We start from the raw sequence: 20,545 nt of genomic DNA, 5'->3' as shown, positions 1-20,545 counted from the left end.
TTGCAACAAATATTCGCTTTAACGCAGGAAGTAGCAACGTTAGGAGAGCATGCACGTGTACCAGTTGGGGGAAAGTGGCGGAAGGGGTTAGATTAAAGTGGATAGATTTTCGTTTTGTTTTAGCTTACTTTCAGTACGGGCAAAGAGCGTAGAGGATTTTAGATATCGAAAAATAGAGACAACAATTTGCAGTATTATCTTTGTGTATCACCAGAGCGTTGATTGTTAGTTAGAGACTATGAGATTGGGAGAGACTTTCGTTTGGATGACGATAGTGACGATCGTGATGATGATGATGATGATGATGTTGGGTGATGAATGATGTTTAGGGATAGATTAGTGATCAGTGAGAACTAGTATGATTGTTTTGCAGAGGATGCAGTATACCTTCCACCGTTTACAAGTACAGTACATGGTTTCTAGCGCAGGCATATTCTATCACAAGGTGAGATTCTCGGCTTTTTCTTCCAGCAGCTCACGTTGCACTATTGCACTATGCGGCTCAATGCAAGGGTGTGGTGTATGGGTGACTGTGTGTGTCTGGCTGGCTGGGAGTTTCGGTGCGTTGGCGGGAATGTTACATACTTTTGTGCATATTTTTTGCAAACCACGTGTGACGGTGGCCTTTGTTGTGATGTTTGTGATCGAGGATTGTTCTGGGTTTACATACTGTATTGTTATCATTTCGTTTTTGGGTCCATTTGTTCATGTTTTTGTCTTTGTATGTTCTGGTTTAGTTATCATTATTTGCTTTATCTGTGTTTTTTTTCTCTCTTCATTTTGTTTGTATCTAGATCATTTGAATGTGGTTCCTTCTCCCTGTGCGGTTGAGAAGCTTGCCTAACCTAAATCGGCACGCGCTGTTTTTGTTTTTGTTTTAATGGTAACGATATGCTGGGATCGCCGTACCACACGTCGATCGTATCGGTGGTTGCGGTAAGGACGGCTGCTGCTTCGGATGCGATTGCAGGTGCGCCGCCGCTCGGTTGTTGTTCCAGTAGCGGCTTTTGCGCTGCCGTTCAGCGTGAATGATCGTCTGTTCCTTGGCACAACTGGTAGAGAAGAAAAAAAAACAATCCACAATAACGCAGATGGCAATCACTCCACCCAACCCACTTACAGATATCGCGACAGATCCTCGATTTCGATCAGCGTGGCGTCCTGGCTGATGTGCAGATCGTCCCGCACCATTAGCAACTCCACCAGCTCCTCGTTCAGCACCTCCGCGTGGCCCTGCAGCTCGGTCAGGATCGTCTGCAGCTGATGCACGTTGAGCCGGGTTAGGTAGTAACGAGACAGGCGTCGCTTGTCCGCCGCCAAACTCAGGCCCGCCTTTTCGACGGCCGTGTGGATCACCCTCGTGACGGGGGACAGTGGCAGGCTGCGTTTTTCGATCTGGAAAACCAAAAGCATTAAACATGTGCCTTTTACATTGCTCACAGAGTGGACTGGTGTTTGCATTTCCATGACGTACCTCCATCTGCATGTGAGCCATATCCTTCGCCTGGCAGAGTGCCATCCGTGCTTCGATCTGCAGCTTGGCCTGTTTGGTGAAGAAGTCGCACGTGTCATTCTCCTCAAACAGGGCCTCGCAGAAGGGGTTTATTTTCGCAACTACAAAAAAAAAAAAAAACAATAAATCGGAATGCAAGCTGTGTTACTTGTGATCCTTTTTTTTTCTTCGAGGTTTCATTGCAGTTCTTACCTTTTGGATAGGACTGTCGGTGGGCAGGAACCACCGTCTCCGTACTCATTGATTCGGGCTTTTCGAGAGGCTGCAGTAGAACGAAGGGAATGAAAACATAAAGTAATCGTTCAAAAGAACCCCCCATGATCTTAGCTAACCTTTGTGTCCGCAAACGAGGGAAGCTGAGTATCTGTAGCCGCGTGTATTTCGTCCGCTAAACAGTTGGTTTCTCTTCGAATTAGGTTAAGCGTTGTCGGACGTGTCTCGGAGAATTCCATTGCGATCGATTCGTTCCGGTTTGCTGCCACATACTGGCGCCCGTACTCGGAGGGATCGTTTTGAGCGTGATATCCGGCCGAGCTGTCGTAGTAGCTGTTACAGTTAATTTCCTGCTCTACTGACGGGTTGCCGTGGTAGTCCGTACCGCTGGATGTAGCGTATTGCTGCAGCAGGTGATAGTGATGATGGTTGGTGGGCGACTGTTCGTTCGATTGGCGCGATCGAGTGATCTGTACCGTTTGGTTCGAACAGTCGTCCACCAGATGGTACCGCACCTCGCCCGGGCTTGATCCTGCACTGTCGCCACTGTCGCCGGAAGCGGGCACATCGCTCGGGGACGTCGCGTAGCCGCTTCTCGGCGAGCCATCGTCCCGTCCGCCGTACGGTTTGTACTCGAATTCACCCTCTTCCGACTCCTGTTCCGAATCGTCCGACAGGGCGTCGTCTGTGATCGAGCCGTCGTAGCACTGGATCGTTTCGTCCAGCATCTCGCCGGGTGACAGTAGCGACGTTTGGTGCTGCTGGAAGCTGCTGCCGATGGTGCAGTTTGTAATCGAGAACGTATCCTCCGCCTGATGCAACTCGATCGCAGGGGACGGTGGCGATCGGTTACCTTCATCGTCCCGCTCGTCGTCGTCATCCTGCCCAAGCTCCGCCTCGTTCTCGTTCTCATCGTTTCTTTCAATTTCGATCACATCTTTTAGCAGCGCGTCCGCAAGCTGCGCCTTACAACTTTCTTTCTCCGAACCCGGCTCATTGTCTGCTGGTTGCTGTTGCTGCGGTATCAAATCCGGCTTCTGATTGGTGGCATGTTCCAGCGACATCTTGGCCAACTCTTTGCACGGCCCGAATACGCTCGTACGATGCTCGTAGCTGTGCTGCAGCACAATGTCCGGCGGTGTGCAGGCATAGATTAGCTCCGCTGCGTCCAGCTTGTCCTCCGTGCCGAACGTCATTGCCGTCGTCAGGGCGGGAGAGTGGCGCCCAGTCGGTATGAGGCGCATCCGGGTGCGACGGTAGGGCGATTCCGACTCTGCGAAGCATTCCTCCGCCTCGAGTGCCGTTGTGAGTGGCATCGCGGGCTGGTAAAAGGTGGAGGCTCGAGCTTTCGGTACGTCCATGGTGGAATTTAAATGCATCGCGTGCTCACCCGCCCCCATCTCGCTGCCACGCTGGTCGTATGAGTTGCCATTTTCGTCACCCGGCTCGTCTGCGTGCCTTTCCGGCTCCACTTCCGGCTTCCTTTCGTGCTGCTTCATCTCGTTGTCGTCCGATTCCGACACGTACGAGTCCTCCTCATCGTCGGAGGGGTTTTCCGAGCTGTAGTCAAAGTTGTCATCGTTCAGCGTGTAAGCCAGCGACTGAAAGCCCGGATAGTTCGGGTTGATGATGCCCTTGCGAATTCTGGTGCACATCGCCCAGCTGCGGGTGTGTAATCTTATTAACCTGCTTTTGCTGATAGGAAGATGAGGGTGGTGAGCTGCAAACAAACAAAAAAGTGACACAACAATGTAATGAAAAACACTTTTGCCACTACTGCTGCGCGAGTAGACCGTAGCTTCTTGCTAATCAAAAAACCATGAACCACGAGGCCTTGCCTGAACACCTCGTGGAAATCGCTGCCATTTGCTTCAAATTTCATTTTACCATCCACCGCCCCCGGTAGTGCGGTGAATGAGAAAATGAAAAGCGCGAAAAAAAAACACATAAAACAGCGCGACGGAAATTGCTGCTCGCGAAACGAATGGCTTTTGGAGTGTGAGTGAAAAATAGAGACCAGGCCTCCTCTCACCCCGATAGTGGGCCGCATTTTGGGATCGGAATTTGGGTCAGCAATAATCCGGAAATGGGTGTGGAGTAATGCATTATCAGCGTTTCATTTTGTGCGGCATAAATTCGGCTTCCCTATTCACCACCACCATCTTCACCATCTTTTACATTTCGAAGTACAAAAGAGCTCATTGTAAAAGGAAAGGAAATTGGTGGTTAATTCAGTTACAAACCCATCCACAGCTTTCTCTTACAGGGCTATGAAAAGAGGCTACATTCAGTAGCGTATAGAAGCATGGGACCTGCACGCAATGAGAGATGTTAATTTACAAAAGAAGTATAGTGGTATGCCGATTGGAACGCGTGGCACCAGAAAATGTTCCATTCTTATCGAAGTTACTTGCTCAGGACCAGCTAACTGGAAAAGTTTCTTCGTTTGTTCAATCGATATATCGAATACTACAGTTGTTGCATATGTGTACAAGAGCACATTAAAATATTAACTGTTCATTTTACCTTGATACAAGTTTAAAAGCTCCCACTTTGTATATCTATCAACTACTCGAAAGAACATAATAGCTTTTGACAGCAAAAAGGCAACCCCGACTCGGTAGTCTAATGTGTAATTGCACTGGCTTATACGAGGCCGTAAGGTATCGAGTCCCATCCAGAGCCATTCTGAGGTGTGTGGTACCAGGTGTGTTTAATTCTCTCTATCTCTAATCGAACAACGACGACTTAACGCACGACTTAACCAAACATGCCCGTCATGGGTTCAAGCCCCGAATGGACCAGACCCCCGTGTGCCTCCCATACGTGTATGACTTTGATTATCTGGGTATGGTAATCAAATAAGTCACTGAAATCCGCCAAGCTTAAAAGCGGTACAGAGGCAGGCCTTTTTGGTGGTCGACACCGGTTGTTGTGCCAAAGAAGAAGAAGAAGATCGATCAAGTCAACACTAGCTACAGCTACAGACGGCCACCTCCAACAGCGGTTGTGAGATGTCCAAATTGAGAATATATACTTATATGAAAAAAATAATATCATAATTCAAAGAAACAATGTTTTCAAAGAACAACAATTGTTTTGTTGTTAAAGCATTGCTAAAAGATTGAATCTGATTGAACATATCGAGATTAAATAGAGTTTTTAGATATTACACTTAATTAAAAACCTTTTAGATTTAATGGCAATTCACATATTTTTGTGTTGCGACATTTAAATGGCTTTTAATGGTCTGATAGCATCGGCTAAGCTATCAATCGGATTGAAAACACACCCACACAGACCCTGTTATCATCATCTTTTAAACGTTGGACCTGATCATCATAAACCGCAAAATTAACTCAACGCAAATTCACCAGAATTTCACTGCTGATCCTTGAAATTTCGTCTGGTGGTGTGTGGATTGGCCTCTCTCATTATTGCATTCCATTAAAAATAGCACACTCGCCCACAGCGCACCGTAAAAGTATCGCTTACCGCAGAAACAGTGGGCAAAAATGTAATTCCATTTCAAAGAAAACCACTTCACCGACCGGCACTGTACATAAATTAATCTTCTCGCCCGCCCACTGCCACCAAGCCACTCAGCAACAAAAAGTTGAAAAAAAAAACACACACACACACACAATCCCTCACGCTAATAATAATGCTCTTGAACGCATCGCGGGGACACATGCTCCTGAGCGCGACGGGCTCGGGCTAGGTAATGGACCTGGAAGCTCGGTACAAAATAATGGAAAATTCCCAAGAGTTGGCCGGTTGGAAAAACGACACGACACGCGCACTAAATCTCCAATAACAAAAGCGAACGAACAAAGGCAACCCCCCCCCTCCCCTCTTTTGCCATGCAGACGCACACAGAATTTATATGTTGTGCGAACGTTCATCGCGTTCATTATGCGTTTTGGTTCCCTTTTCCCCTTCTGTTTCTGCTTGTTGTCTGCTTCATTTTCATTGTGAAAGTGTGTGTGTGTACTTGTTAGGAAAATTTCACATTTTCTTGCTGTTGTAATTGTAATGCTTTCCTACATTTTCCATCTCGAACGGTTGCAGCCGGCAGGGCTTAAGGCTGGACAGGCACAGGATGAAAAGGGGGACCCCCAGCTCGATTTATGCGAGCATCGGCGTCTTGGCATCGGGTCGTAAATCTTTTCCGCTAAACTTGCCAGCCAGCTTTTAATTAGATCGACTTCACGTACACCTGCTTTTGTGCATGTCAAATTGGCACGAACCTGCGAGCTGGTCTCTCCCATGCTCAAACACACATATTAATCAGGGTGATGCAAATGATGCTATGCAAATCGTGTAGTTTGGTAACATTATGATCAGAAGCAGAAACCTTTATATTTCCCTTTTTTATTGTTTTGCTTGAAGTTAGCGTACACATTCGCACAAAAACCCCCCCTCACTGTTGCGTCGTTGGGCTCGTAACACAGCACACACAAAGTATGAAATAAATTTCCGACAATCCTTGAAATGTCGCTGGCAGAGAAATTAAAGTGATTAAAACGGAGCGGAAAACTGGAAGCGTTTTTTTGTTTTTTGCTTGTTTGTCCCGAGTTCGACCTGGTTGGGCAGGTGCCAAAAAAGAGGGGAAGCATACAAAAAAAAAAAAAAAAAACATAGCGCATGTTAAGATTGGGCGCACAGAAGAATCGGGCGGAAGAAGAACACAGGCGCACCGAAAATAATCCCATTACCTGGTGCCCATCTTAAGGTCAATGAATTATTCAACAGGATTTGGAAATAGAAATGAATTTCGTTACGCCAGCAAACGATAACAGAGGGAACGAGAGAGAGAGAGAGAGAGAGAGAGAGAGAGAGAGAGAGAGAGAGAGAGAGAGAGAGAGAGAGCAAAGAAAGCCGGACACGTCGATTTGCCGTTCCTAATCCAGGTGGAGGTTGCTTGCCGCAAGCGTAACCTTTAAGAAAAAGGTGAAGGCGTTTAATCGGGGGCACGGCAACTCATCATACCGGGCAACAGAATTCGAATCAGCGTTTCTTGGCTGGGGTGGGATGAGCTTTGGGTGGACGAACTGTGTTTTTCGCGCACAACGACGCACCAATTTGTCCCAACTTTCTCAGCCTACGCAAGAATGAATTCGTAACAATTCGCCCGCCCCTTCCACGTCGGGGCGCGCGTCGGTATTAGTGCGAAAGCTTTCCGTGTCCTCGACCTTCGGCTTCTGGCATGGCAGTCAGGGGAGTGGTAGGGATTGGCTTTCCGAGGCCGTGGAATCAAAACCGTGGAGAACGTTCCGGTCTATCTCGACGCAGTTTGCCGAAAAGGGAGCGCACTCGCTTGGCAGTTTGGCGACACACACACACACACAAACACTGGGTCGCATGGGAGGGAATCACGCGCAACCCACGACTGCATGGTGCGTTTGCTGAATGATTTGCTGTCGTTGGGTTGGTTTGCGAGCGAGCGTGAGCGTACTTTTCGGGTAGCATTTCACCCGAAAGCAAGAGACACCCACCGAGCACAGCACGCGCGCAGTTGCTGTATGAGATGAGAGTGAACCATTAGAACACGAGCGTGTCTCAGCAGTGGTTCACATTAGCTAATGCTGACCTTGAATGGGTGAAAGGCCGCCACGAAATACATTTGCAGCGTGGCAAACTTTATTTTTCATTTTATAACTGAATGGCAAGCAAAATTAACAAAATGTCTATTTCACGCCTAGATGTAGGCAACAGCCCCAAACACGTCTAGATGTAGGCAACACGCAGAGCGAACAATCGTTGTTGCTTGGGAGTGCAATGAAAGTGCTTCGATGCGTACTGCGGATTGTCGCTATTTAGGGGCGACATAATAATGCGCAAACAATCAAAGCAAATATTGTAATGTAAAAATAAGTTTCTCCACCCTTTGCCAGTGGAGGCAGTGAAATACGCAACCCACCACCCACTCTGCAACGAGCAATGGTTGATGCAAATGGCTTTGCTATAATTGTAACCGGTCATGACCGGCATTCGTTGGCCTGCAAGTAGGAGTAATCGACCGCAATCGACCTCGCTAAGTGTGACGTAAATCGAGTGCTTTGTTCCTTTTTTGCCCACCCGTCCCCCTCCTCCCCTCTCATCCACTCGTAAATATTTCTGGTGACCATTTCAAGCACCGGCGCCCGGAATTTCCTCCCTTTTGTTTCTGCTCAAACCCCCTCCGAGGACACACATACACTCACACTAATCGACATCTAGGTGCCGTTCGATTGCCGATACAAAAAAAGTGTTCGGAAAATATACCGCTCATCACGTGTCGATGTGCTTCGAATGGTTCAGCTTGAATGGGGGTGTGAGCTTTATGCTTCCTCCCTGCATGAACGCACCAAATGCCTATCAAATCAAGACACGTGAATGACAGCGACCTTGAATGAAACGGTAGCATGGTAGCAAGGTGGTTTGGTGGGTTTTTTTACCCCCTTTTCTGTTGCTCCCGCACCGAACGCCGAATTCCGGAAGCGCGGTTCGTCCAATGTGCCCCATTTCGGTCAACATGATGGCGGTAATAATGGCTGTGATGATGATGATGATGATGATGATGATGATGATGGTTGTGATAAAAATAATTCCCGCTGGCACAGTAGTGAGTTCATGCGCGCCACGTTGGAGTAGGTGGTGCCCGAACGCACCACTTGTACTTGTACGAAAGCCTGCCACTTCTTACGCGAAACGTGGTTGATTTCGTGTCATTTCGTAATACGGTTCCGCCGTTCCGAGTGACCGACACACTGCCAGCGTAAGCGACGGACGTAATTGGTTTGGCGTAATTGATCTGCCTTGGGCTTACCGCACTTGCAGTAGGAAAGAGAAGTTCCAAGAAACAGCTAGGTGCACGAAAGGGCGCCTCGATGGTACGTACCTTGGCAGGAAGCTTCTGTAATCTTCAGTACCGAGCACAAACGTTTTACGCTGGCTAGAACAGGGCGATTGGAGTTCTCTTTTTTTCACTCAATGTTTGTACGAGGCGGTCACTGTGCGATTAGATTTCACTCTTCAACTAGATTGCTAACGTCACTTCATTGGGTTCTCAATGGGGCGTTACAGCCATAGCACTGACAACTAATTATCTTTATGAACTGATTTTTTCCCTCGTGTTTTGTTGTTGCTGTTGTTGTTGTTTTTGCTTCCTTCGTTTGTTGGTCAGGCCCGGAACGCGCACGAAATTCCGAACGTTTTAAAACACTTTTCAATGGACTCCTCTTTTTTCCTCCCTACCCTGCAATGGTCGTGTGCACCGTAATCGTCTTCGAATCGTCTCCGATGGTGGGTGAAAATCAATCGGCCCATTCACATGATGTATTGAGCTTCTGGCACGAATTTTGCCGCACGGTAGACCCCCCGGAAAACGCTATCCGTTTGCTGTTGCTGCCGAAAACTGACGCGCTATTCGTACGTAGCACGCTCGTGGTGCACTTGGTGGTGTCTACTGGTGCGCATGTGCCGCGCACGGTGCGAAAGCTTTGCTTAATGTCCCAAAAGTGGATGGAAAAATATCGTTGGAACCAGAGGGCTTTGACGTTTAGGTTTTGAGAAAAAAAACAATGAAATAATATGCCAATTTTACTTTTCTGAACGTGTTGGATCATTTGGGCCATGAGTGTGCGACACTTTGGATAAACCCTTTAGGGACAATGCAACAAAGCGTTTTGGATCTAATTTTTATCCTCCTTAAACGGTATTGTGTGCATTATAACTAAACCATTCACTGAAGCAATTTCGAATTCATATAAATATTATAGAAATAACTGATTTTAGTAAAAATTCACTTTAAACCAATTGATTACCCAACAATAGAATATTTTTCGATTTTTTCCAATACGAAGATTGTTTCGACAATTTGTGTAAAAAATCCGGTCCACCGGTCCACAAAAAATGGTTTTTCAACTTCATCAACTGTCAAATTCATGCGCACGGTTTAGCGGCCCACCGGTGAATCCGCCTGCCGGTTCTACTGTAGTTGCTAAACTTTTGTCGTATGATCAATTATATTGTTGATTTTCAAGTATCATTGATTGATTTGATACTATCATTGATACTGTTAATAAATATAAACGATCGATTCGATCCTACGGCTAACTTCGTGTAACAATCGACAGAGAGTGCGATAGATGCAGAAAGAGATAACAAACGATAACAAACAACGTTGCTAAAAAGGTTGTTTTATTGTAAAATAATATAATTCGCGTGAAATAAAGAGTCATGTTGATCACGTCCCCGATCCAGATACAAATCCAGATGCCATGCATTAAACCGCTGCTTGCTTGCTGCTTAAACTTCAACTGCTCGTACCTTTCACTTTTCAGGGTTGTGGATAAATCGCTGCATGTTTTACAATCCTTCGCTCGGCGTAGCCAAGGGTCAACGGCACAGTTCACTTGTCAGATACACTTGCTACCACCGCTGGCAGAAAGGATTATACCAGGCTTGGTTTTCTTCCCTCATTTTTCCACTGATCCCCATGCGCCAAAAAGTGTAACGTAACTTTTTAAAACCTCCAAACACGTTTCCGTGACATCTGTCAGCTGCAGGCGCGGCAACCCGCGCAGTAGCCACCGAAAAAATGTCCCAATCCATCAACCCCCACGGCGATGAGGCTCACGTACCAAACGAGCTCCCCGACCTCCTCTCGTTCAATCAAATTCATCTCCCCCCCCCCTCCTTCTAGTAGTAGTCTCGTTAGCAACGCATGCGATCTGAGAGCACAGAGAGAGGGAGAGAGAGAGCAAAGCGCACGTCACGGCTAAACAAATCGGTAGTGCAGTGTGAGTGAAAGCTCAGCGGGAAAGCTCCGTGGTCACCTTTTGACATGACGCTTTTCCTGCAAGAGAGGCACTCGAGAGCTTATCGTGTTCATTACCATCATATTTGTGCTCTCAATCAGCACTTCCCTTTCATCGCCCGGCCGTCCCCCACCACGCACGACCTCTCCGCGAAGCGCTCTGCTGCGCTCACGCGCTCTTCAGACGCGAAGGCTGCACGGTGCTCACTGTACTCTCCTGTGCACGCACACGCACGCGGGCACTCACGGCTCAACGCTATCGGACGATCGAATGTCAAGCGCGCTCCGGACTCGGGCGAGCGCAGCATCCGGCACCAGTTTCGGCTTGGTTGGCTCCGCTGCTGCTTTCATCTCGCAAGGACACACGGGTGTCACGTCGTCCTCGCTGTCGTCGTTGTCGTTGCCTGCCCGCTAGCTGGCTGGCGTAAGCGGTGCTCGCCCGTGCGTAGTGAGCCGTGCTGGTGGTCCGTGCTGTCGTCGCCCGTCGTCGTCATTTTGTTGACAGCTTTCCAATTTCCACAGCCTCCGCCTGTGCTTTCTCTCTCTCTCTCTCTCACTGTGCGCACTAGCTCGCACACCGTTTCCCTGGGCTTTTGCATCCGTATTTTCTGCCCTGCCGTGCCGTGCGTGGTTCCCGTGCGTGCGACTGGTGACTGGCCCCGAGCGAGTGAGCGCGTGTGTAAGGTGCACGATTGCACGAGTGGTGGTTGCAGATTCGTCCTAAACTTGCTGGAAGCGCGTAGCAGGCCGTGCCAACGCAGAAAACCATCCACCGTTCGGCACCAGTGCCCGTATCGTGCGCCCAGTGGAAGTGGGAAGATTTATCCGCGTGACGTGTTTGCAAAGCAAAAGGCGAAAAGTGGTGCTGTGTTTGTGTGGTTCTTGAAGTGTGTGTGTGTGTGTGTGAGTGTGTGTGTGTGTGCGAGTGTTTGTGAAAAAAGAAAAGAAAAGCGTGCTTCAAGTGCACACGGCGGCAGTAGACAACGAGCGCGTGGAATAGCCAAAAGGATACCCTTAAACCACACCGAAAGAGGAGACCCGCGAGGTTCGTCGAGCAAGCAAGCAGGAGCAAAGGAGCAGAAAGGTTCATTTCCGGTACGCAAAAACCTCAGCTCGGTAGCACTAATATGGTCTAATGGTCTGCGGTAACTGAAAATGTCGTCCCGTTCGGCGTGTTCCCCTTTTGCCCTTCATTACCGCTCATTATCGCGTCGAAGGATCGCTTTCCTCGAAGTCCAACGTTTGATGATAGCCAAGAGGGGGGGGGGGGGTGACGTTTTATCAATCGACTTGTGGAACGTCGTTACAGCCCGCTGACGCGACTGCTCCGTCACGTGGCCTGTTTCAGCAGTGGCTCGGCCAACAGCAATGCTGAGCCCTTACTGCATCCGGCGGGATTTTCCGGAATCGGTTCTGATTCGATGAGTTTTAAGTATTTGAACGCATCAGCTACACACACAAACACACACACACAAAAAGTATGAGAAACCGCTACCAACCCACCTCCATTTCTAGCCATTCTGGAAAATCTGGAGCATTGTAATGGCTTGGCGCCTAGCTCTGTGGGAAGAAAAGCTTGCACAGCTATCCAAGCGGTTCCGAGGACGGTTACGGCTTTCGCCCTTGGGTACGAACCGGGGGTAGGGAAGGCAGAGGGCATTTGGGGCTGTGCTTCGGGTACGTGCAGGAATGCAGGGCGCACAGCCGTGGAAGCTGCCAAGGATGCTCGAATGGGAATGGGAAACCCCGTTATGTGTTGTAAATAACGTATCGATCTGCACGTTCCCGGCAGCCCCGTGCTCATTGTTCCCCGTGCTTTCACCCTCTTACACCCCGTTCTCCCCCCCCCCTCCCCGCCTTCTTCCCTTCTTCGCCGTGCAACTCAAGAAGTAATCCTTGAGGACTCGCTTGGTGCGCCTGCCGCCCCTCCCGAAGCGAGCAAGAAGCGCCCTCAGCATCCATCGTTAGGACGAGAGCATGATGTAGCATATGTGTTTGATTGTGTATGTGTGTGTGTGTGTGTAGGTCCATACCATCATTTTACAGTCCCCGTGGAGGGAGAGGGGGCAAGGAGGGGGATGGATGGGGCGGAGGTAGGCTGCAATCGGTGAGTGACGAACGCCAGCAAGTGAGTGAGTCAGCCAGGGCACCCGATGAGGGTATGAGTAAGCGGCCGTGAGCGAATGTGTGAGCGAAACGAAAGTACGTCGGCCAGAAGGGCCAGCCCCGAGCCAGGCCGTCCCAGGACGGCGCTGTTGAACCGCTGTTTGTTGAGCCGCCCCGTCGGACACCCCTGGTGGACGGTTGCGGAGGTGGCAAGGATGCAAAGAGGGAGCGTGGGGTTGTCCTTGGCGGCAGGCACAACAAAGATGAAATTGCGAATTATTTTCATTAGGATCACTTTCCCCGATTCCGTCCATCTCGCACACGGCAGGACGGAAATGAAGTGTTAATCGCTATACCCATACACAAATACACAGCCACACACACAGACACATAGGCACGAATGGAACGAATGAAAGGAGCAGAAGGTTTGTCACAACAAAGTGTGGCGCGATGAGCCGAAGGACCCCTTCAAACCGAAAATTAACACATTCGCCGCTGGAAGTCGTGGTCTTGCATGGGTTTCGCTGGAAATTGGATAGCCTCCGATAAGCAGAAGCAGTGCGCCGTAGAAGACGCTCCTGCAGCAAAAGGAAGAATGACGCCGGTACCCTTTACCCCTATGTAAACAAACCGATCTGCTGCGACCGACGTCAGCGGCTCCGTCAGCGGCTGAAAGTGGTAATTTAACGCCCAGCAAAGCCCGTGCTCCCCCCCCCAAGATCTGGGCAGGGCTCAAATAGAGGACAAAAAAAACGGCAGCAGCAGCAGCAGCTACGGCTTATGCGGCAACCGCGAAATTGCTTGCCCTGCGGGCTTGGTCGCCGAGGGAAACGAGACCGTTACTTTCGTTAATCCGGTTTAACTGTTGTTGTTTTTTTGTGTGTGTTGTTGTTTGTCGTTATTCTAGCAGTTGTTTTTGTTGTTTCGGTTTAGGCGCTTTGCCAGGATTCCTGCGTTGCCTTCTTGGTAGCCGGACTTAAGGCTGCGCCACGAAATGCTCATTTCCGGCGTCGTAGAAAGCGGGCGGCAAGTGTGTGTGTGTACATGGTTTGTTTGCTAATTCGATTGGAAATCTGCCCCACAGGCAGATTGGGCAGAGGGGTAGGGCAGGAGTGTGAGTATTGGATTAAATCGTTCACTTCCGTGCTGGGAAGTTTTCTGCTTCCTTCCTCGAAATAGGAAATCGATGAGTGTATCCGGCTCGAAGGGGCCGAAACTGCCGGCTTTAGGTAAAAACCAGCCATCCCAGCTGCTGGAAAACCGCATCCCGGAATTGCGCGCATTCCTTCCCTGGAGTGTGTGTGTGTGCTAAGACGTTTTGATGCGACTGCTGTAGGGCGCTGGTCAAGTGGTTTCGCTCCAGAAGCTGAACCCCCGATCGATGTACAGGAATGCTGGACTAGCACACCGGCAGCTGGACCCTGCCCAACCGACCCCGGAAGGGGATCGTCCATCACGCAAAAAAAAAGCATCCTCCCAGGAGCACCGCTTTTCTTGGAAGCGCCCATTAATTGTTTACCTTTTGCACCATGTGCACCGTGTGCTCATTCGCACCTGCAGCACCATTTTATGGCAGCAGGGGTTTGCCCCGCTTTGCCTTGCGCTGGGGGTTTTTCTATAGCGGCGAACCCCATGTCCCTATATTCCCCCCAGGGAGAAAGGAAGGCAACGCTGGGTTTTCACTGGGGACCCCGTTTGCCCTTTAGGGCGTCAATCACGATCACGGGAGCACCCGGAGGAGGGTGACCGAGCGTGGCAGCGTGATGTTCCGAGAACATGCCGGCGGAGGTGGCCTTTGTGTGTGTGTGTGCGTGTAATGGAAAGCCAAAAGCCAACGATCCGGAACCAAACACGAGTACAAACACGAGCAAAAAAGGGATCGTGCAGCGTAGCCAAAAACGGGTGGAAAAAGCGAGCAACAACCGGGCCATATGTCCATAATAAACACACAGACGCACACACAGACATATTCAAACATAGACCCACGTAACCAAACAAACTTGGGAGTCATTTGCGGATAAAAGAAAACACACCCATCATTAATGAGATGGCCATCGTTTGGCGGGTCAACGAGGGAGCACTCGAGATCCGGCGCATCCTTGCGCTTTTATTGCCATTCCTACTCAGAAGTGAAGCAAAAACGAGGAAAAAAAGAGTCGCATGACATACCAAGCGGGCATTACGGCCAGTAATGCGATATTTCGTATTCCATGTTCGGCTCTCTTGTTCGGAACCGGTCGAATATCGTTATCCTTAATATATATATCTGTGCTTCTCCCTTTTTTGACCCCCGAATTTCCGAAACTTTTCATTCTCTCTGTCCTAAGATGTTTGTCCCCTTTTTTTTTGGAGGGGTCCCTTCCCACAGGTTGTACAGCTTTGCAGCGGAGGCGGTGCTATAGGCCTACCAGTGATCGAGGGGGGGGGGGGGCCCATTCGGTGCCGCGTGTAAAAAGGCCTTAGTAAAAAGAGCATTAGTCAAGGTTCGATAAGCTCGTCCCGTCCATCGCCGAGATGGGCTTGTCGATGGGTTGCGATCGATCTCTATTGGCCATCGCGCTGGTGGCGGACGGTCATCGTGTCGTCATCCATCGTGGTAGAAATTGAGCTGCTGCTGTGCTGCGAGGACCTTTTCGCTTTTCCATGCCATGTAGTGTCGGACGGGTTTCTTCTGCCCCAGCGCCATTATCTATCGCGTTTGGGCGAGTTTTTATTTAGCAAGATGAGGATTATAGTAGAGGAGCTTTATTGATGGCATTATGGTACAATATCCGACTGGGCCAGTGTACGAACCGAGTGTAGCCTTGTGCTGGCGCCTAATGGTACCCCGGCCCTGATGGCGTGCATGTGCATGTGTATGTGGCTTCCTTTGCTGAAAATCGCTCGCAGACGGCGCAATAAAACGTGCCACTGAAAATGTGAACATAAAAACAGGGGGGGGGGAGATGGGGTGGAAAAGGTTGCAAAGGATAAGATAGTGAGTCGCAGTGAGGAAGTAAAAAAAAACACACACACAGGGCACACCCGCTGGCGGTGAAAGCAACTGCCCGTTTAAGTAAGTGTCAATGCGAGATTTGTGTACACCCTGTGGACGTGAGCTCTTTTGACGGGTTAGTGTACGCGCACGCAGCGCCGTGCGGAAGTAACTGCATGGGCTGCTGCTGCACGAAACCCCCCCTCCCCCCCACTCGTTGGTGGTGTATAAGTGTCCCAGCTTTTCCCACGGCGTTTTGAGTGTGGGTATGGGTACGTATGTGGTTGGATGTTGTTTGATTTTTTTAACTTTCCTATGTTTTTCTTTTTCCCTCCCTACAACACAGCATTTCTTTCCCTTTCTCGCATATTTTAACGGTTCTTTACTCTCTCTCTATCTCTCTCTCTCTCTGTCACGCACACTCGCTCAATCGAGACGAGCGTCAAAGCCGCCTATGTGAAGCGCCATTGTGATGACTACCACTCGTGGGCAAACCGGACGAAGGCTCTTCGGCCTGCTGTTGCTCTGTCAACGTCATCGCCTTCTGATCCGCTTAACTGTGCCTTGGTGCGAAACTGCACAGGAAGTGCGGGTCCATCCCCCTTCCCACCAAACCCCCCCCCCCCCTCCCTCCAGCTCATGTTCAAGAGGTGATGCAAGCAACAACAATAACCAGCAAAAAAAAAGAGAAGAAAACTTCTGACAGCAATAGAAAGCAGAGCGCAGAGTGCAAAAATGTTTGCACTTCGCTCTTTACTTTTGTGTGTGTTGTTGTTGTTGTTCTTGTTTTCTTTCCTTTTTTCTGACTTGCTTCATTCTGTGTGTGTGTCTGTGTGGGGGTTTTTATTCTTGTTCTGCCGTTGTTGTTGTTGTTGTTGGTCGTCCCACCATCCCGGTTTTCCAGCTCACGCAATGTACTGAAGAACCACTCTCCACTCAATTTGACCCCCACAACACACAGATACACTTACTCATACGCACACAACCACACACACACACATACTTGACGTTGCGAGGGCATGCGGGACGGTCCGGGGGAAGGGTGCGGGCGAGAGCGAGAACGGGGTGGACCGTTGTTAAGGTTTCGCAATTTGCGAGACCACCAAGTGCTGCTTCTCGTGGTCGGCGGTGGCACGGTGCACGGCACGAACGCGCTACAGAATTTCCCTCCAGGCACATTTTTGTGTTCCGTTGTTTCGCCCTCTTCCCACGTTACCCTCGTTCTTTTTTTTTGTTTTTTGTTTTCGCTCTGCGTGTCCCGCTCGGCAATCTACGCTACAACAACGATCCGGTCATGTCATCTATCTTCCCGTCAGCATCTAATCATCATTTTTCTTCCCATCCTACCCGCAACCGAGAGGGGCCGGGCTGGGAGTGGGTGGATGCTGGCGCAGAGAAAAGGGGCAAAAGGCACCCTTCCCCTTTCTCCCTATCTGGCCACTGCTTGCACTGCACAAGAGCGTGAAACAGAGAGAGAGAGAAAGAGAGAGAGAGTGAGGATGAAAGTGGTCCTGGAGATGGTGAGGTTAGGGTTTATTTTTCTCGACGTGCCTGCGTCGTGCCATTCGGAGAGGAGGGGGGGGGGGGGGGTGGTAGTACCATGATCGACGATGGGCGAAACCATGCTGTAGCACACAGACATACACACACACACACACAGACCCGTGTATGCGCGGTCCGTGCCGACTCGATGACTGGTTGGCCGGCTATCGCTACATGTCCTTCTACCACCCACCAGAGCGTGTGACGAAATCCGGCCCACAGCTGGACCGAGGGCGCACGGGACGTGAAAACGGGAAACGCTCGGCACGGAACGTAATAACACGGGTTTTTGGCGGACGGTTAGGCTCGTGCGATGGCAAGGGGGTGGTTTGGGGCAGGAGGAACGCCCTCAGAACGGGCCTGATTAGTGACACATCAGCGTGCCGACGGGATGGCGGCAGCAAGGCGTACCGACACCGACACACAACGGGGGACCAGTTACACAAAGCGAACATGACGGCGGAAGATGAATTTTCATTCAAGTGGTGGCCGGTTTTCAATTAGAGCCCGAGACCGGGCCCGAAAGATACCTACCCCTGTGTGTTAGGGGAGGGGAGAGAGGAAGGCATGGGGTGAGGGTTATTTTACTCCCTCCTTCGCTCACACGCTTTACACGTGTCCCCGGTGCGGTGCTTACATTCAATCCGGACCATGTAAAACCACATGTTTGCATATTATCTTGCCTGCACTCTGTTGCTTTCTTTCAGCAGTGTTGGTCTCTCTCTTTCTCACACACACACTTCTTCTGTTTCTATCTGTCCCATCTGCATCGTGGCGGAATGCATCCGTGAGTGTGTCACCTTGACATTTATCAAAACTGTCCACTGTGATCCGTTGCAACGTCGCGCTGGAGCGGGTTGTGGAAGCTGGAGTGCTCGTTGCGCTGCCTGAAGTGAATGAATTACGCAATTAGTTTTACCTGTCCCTTCGGTCCACTCTGAAGGCAGCTGCCCCGAAGGCAACTACTGTAAAACGATCGCTACCAGCTCAAGTTACCCAGGCCACCGATGCCAAACAATGTTAACTTGATTGTACTGATAATAGCACATTGATTAATAGCTTGCCGTGTTGCAAAGCGCCTAAATTTAGCCCAGCCTGCATCACAATACAGTCTTGTTAACTTACGCTGAAGCAGGTTTATTGATGTTGTTGCTCCCGTTGTCACAACCATTGCGTACGCAGTTAATCGCTGCTCGTGGTGTCGTACTACCGGGCGAGCCGTCCTTGCACCCCCTCCCCCCACCCCTCCCTGGCTACTGCTTGCCCACCGTGTGCTGTACTGCTGTACTTGACATCCTGTTCTGTTTATTATTTTTAACATTGTAAGCCGGCTGGATCACCGCTACACGTCATGCTCGCCGGAGCGGGGCACATTTCTTGAGGGAAAACTTTTCAACCGGGTCCCATCCGCTCTACATTCGTTTTCCCCGTTTTCGCGGGGGAAAATGCAATGCAGACAAAATCCCCCCGGAGAGGTGTATCACTCGGCACCGTGCGCAGGGGAACATCGTTGATCATCTTTCAGTAGCTGCTTCCGTGTGATTAAACTGTAATTTAGCGTTTAAGATTTAAGTGCCCGGGCGACGGGATTGTGCGTGGATAGCACCGGCTAAGGGTGTGGTTGTGTGTATCGCTGTGTTTCGGAGTGATTTTCACTCTTCTTTTCATAGCAGGTCGCTGGGTAAGCTGGGAAAAATGTCTGCCATCTAAAGAGCCACTTACAGCCCGCCGCGTGTATAAGATAAAATGAAGACAAAAAACGCTTTAAAAAGTGGATGAAAAACAAGATGAAGCAAACAAAAAAAAATCCCCGAGCGAAGGATCAACATTCAGGGCGCGTTCTTGCGTGATAGAATAGCGTGAGGCGTGTTGGAGAGACAAACACAGCCACGCACAAACGCGTACACATACGTGCGAAAGGCAGCAGAAAACTGAGGAGGGGGATTTGTTCCCACGTAGCAAAGGGGCGCTAGAACGAGACACACGTACAAACAAAAAGAAAGAAAGAAAGAAAGAAAAAACTCCTCAATTCGTATCCTTTTGCCGTGGAGTGCCTGCGGGCACACGGCCGTAGCAGCAGCCACTGCCACAAGCGGTACGGCTCATGACGGCGAGGGAGAGGTTTTTATTTTATTCGTTACAACAAAATTCAACCCCCCCCCACCCCCCCTTCACGCTCCCCAGTCCTTGCTTCCTCTTTTCAGCGCGAGCTTCTTTCCGCCCCATCCATCTCGTTTGCACTTCCCTTAATCTACCCCGAACAAATCACGCCCTACCAATCCCGCCTGTAAGTCGTTCGCAATTTTCTCCCACTTTCCATCCATCCCGGCCGAGCCAGAGCCGAGGGAAGCGTGGTGGAGATAGAGAAGAGATCGGCGGCCAACGCCCGCATTTGCCGTATCATCTTATACCTTTCGCCAAAGCTTGCTCGCATCTCCTGCTGCCCGCGCACGTATTCTTAGCCTCAAATGTGTTCACGCATTTTGCACGATTCATTTGCATAACAGCGTCCCCAAGAACAACCGAAAGAAGCTCACCTCCTGCCGCCGCTACTATTTCACTTTTTGCGGGCTGCTCATCTACCTCTCCCCCCCCCCTCTCTCCATTTTCTTTCATTCCCTTCCACGCGCTAGTACTACCTTGATCCGGTTATACTTTACATACACACTCGCCTAACACCTACACCGCTTCGCACCGTGGGAAAAAAGCGTGTGTCGCGGGCGAGCGACCAGGCGTCTCCATCGCTTCTGCGGTCCACGTGCGGGCGATGCGGGGATCGCACCCTTCCCGACCCCCCCTACTCCCTTCCCACCGTACCGTACGCACCAACGTTAGCTAATAAATGTGCAGCGCTAATGAAAAGCAACGGTGTCGCACAGCGGTGTGGTTTTAAAGCCAATGGAAAGCTAATGGTTGTCGCGGTACGTTGTCAACGCGGGCAAAACTGGCCGGGCCGGGTAACAGCTGCTCTGACTTTGGCCCACTGTCGCCTCGGACAGCCGGAAGGGCGTAGTCGTTGTCATGGAAATCTCCCGCCTATCCCCACTCTTCGTCCCAGGCATCACTCCTTCCTACTCTCGTTTTTCGCTACCTTTTTTGTGCTGCTGCTGTTGTTTTGCTTTGTGTTCGCAATGCAAACGAAACAATGATGGGGACAAAAAGGAGCGGACACAACAAAAAAAAAGGAAACTCCCACGAAAATGTTCACTTCGCACACGAATCATTGTTTATTATTTATTCGCGCTCAAAAGAAAGAAAGCTGAGCCTACCACTCCACGGTGCGACGCGGTGTTGTTCGCTCTATTGCTTCATTTTTTCTTGTCCGCTATTATTCGTTTTTTTTCTCTCTCCAATAGATCTCTCTTTCCTTCCTACGACATCTCATTGTGGGTTG

At 50.0% G+C, this 20,545-nt stretch overlaps 2 protein-coding genes across 4 annotated transcripts in view; one reads left to right on the top strand and one right to left on the bottom strand.

Moving 5' to 3' along the window:
* Positions 1–128: 128 nt before the first annotated feature.
* Positions 129–9,161, bottom strand: LOC121588719 (schwannomin-interacting protein 1-like). Of its 2 annotated transcripts, none has more exons than XM_041907001.1 (6): positions 8,610–9,161; positions 1,846–3,446; positions 1,706–1,775; positions 1,475–1,614; positions 1,121–1,395; positions 129–1,052 (listed from the first exon to the last, which is right to left on the bottom strand). In XM_041907001.1, exons 2-6 carry the CDS (start codon positions 3,379–3,381, stop codon positions 878–880), a joined length of 2,196 nt encoding a protein of 731 aa, XP_041762935.1. In that variant the 5' UTR covers positions 3,382–3,446; positions 8,610–9,161; the 3' UTR covers positions 129–877. The 2 variants fall into 2 exon arrangements, with proteins under 2 accessions (XP_041762935.1, XP_041762936.1); XM_041907002.1 differs by lacking the exon at positions 8,610–9,161 and adding an exon at positions 5,222–5,349.
* Positions 9,162–10,835: 1,674 nt separating this feature from the next.
* Positions 10,836–20,545, top strand: part of LOC121588742 (neuroligin-3) — a 41,689-nt gene continuing 31,979 nt past the window's right edge. For both annotated transcript variants that reach the window (XM_041907039.1, XM_041907038.1), the window contains exon 1: positions 10,836–11,624. The gene's annotated coding sequence lies outside the window, so the exon portion shown is untranslated. The remainder of the gene's footprint in view (positions 11,625–20,545) is intronic.

Source organism: Anopheles merus, chromosome 2R (assembly GCF_017562075.2).
Source record: "Anopheles merus strain MAF chromosome 2R, AmerM5.1, whole genome shotgun sequence".
Lineage (NCBI taxonomy): Eukaryota > Metazoa > Arthropoda > Insecta > Diptera > Culicidae > Anopheles > Anopheles merus.
The sequence above is the reverse complement of the archived record's forward strand: the minus strand, read 5'-3'. Positions and strand labels throughout refer to the sequence as shown.

Coding starts and splice junctions, on each gene's coding strand:
- LOC121588719 (XM_041907001.1), bottom strand. CDS start 3,381: ATGTGCACCAGAATTCGCAAGGGCATCATCAACCCGAACTATCCGGGC. Junction 1,615..1,705: donor CCGACAGTCCTATCCAAAAG/GTAAGAACTGCA, acceptor TTTTTTTTGTAG/TTGCGAAAATAAACCCCTTC. Junction 1,053..1,120: donor GAGGATCTGTCGCGATATCT/GTAAGTGGGTTG, acceptor CTTCTCTACCAG/TTGTGCCAAGGAACAGACGA.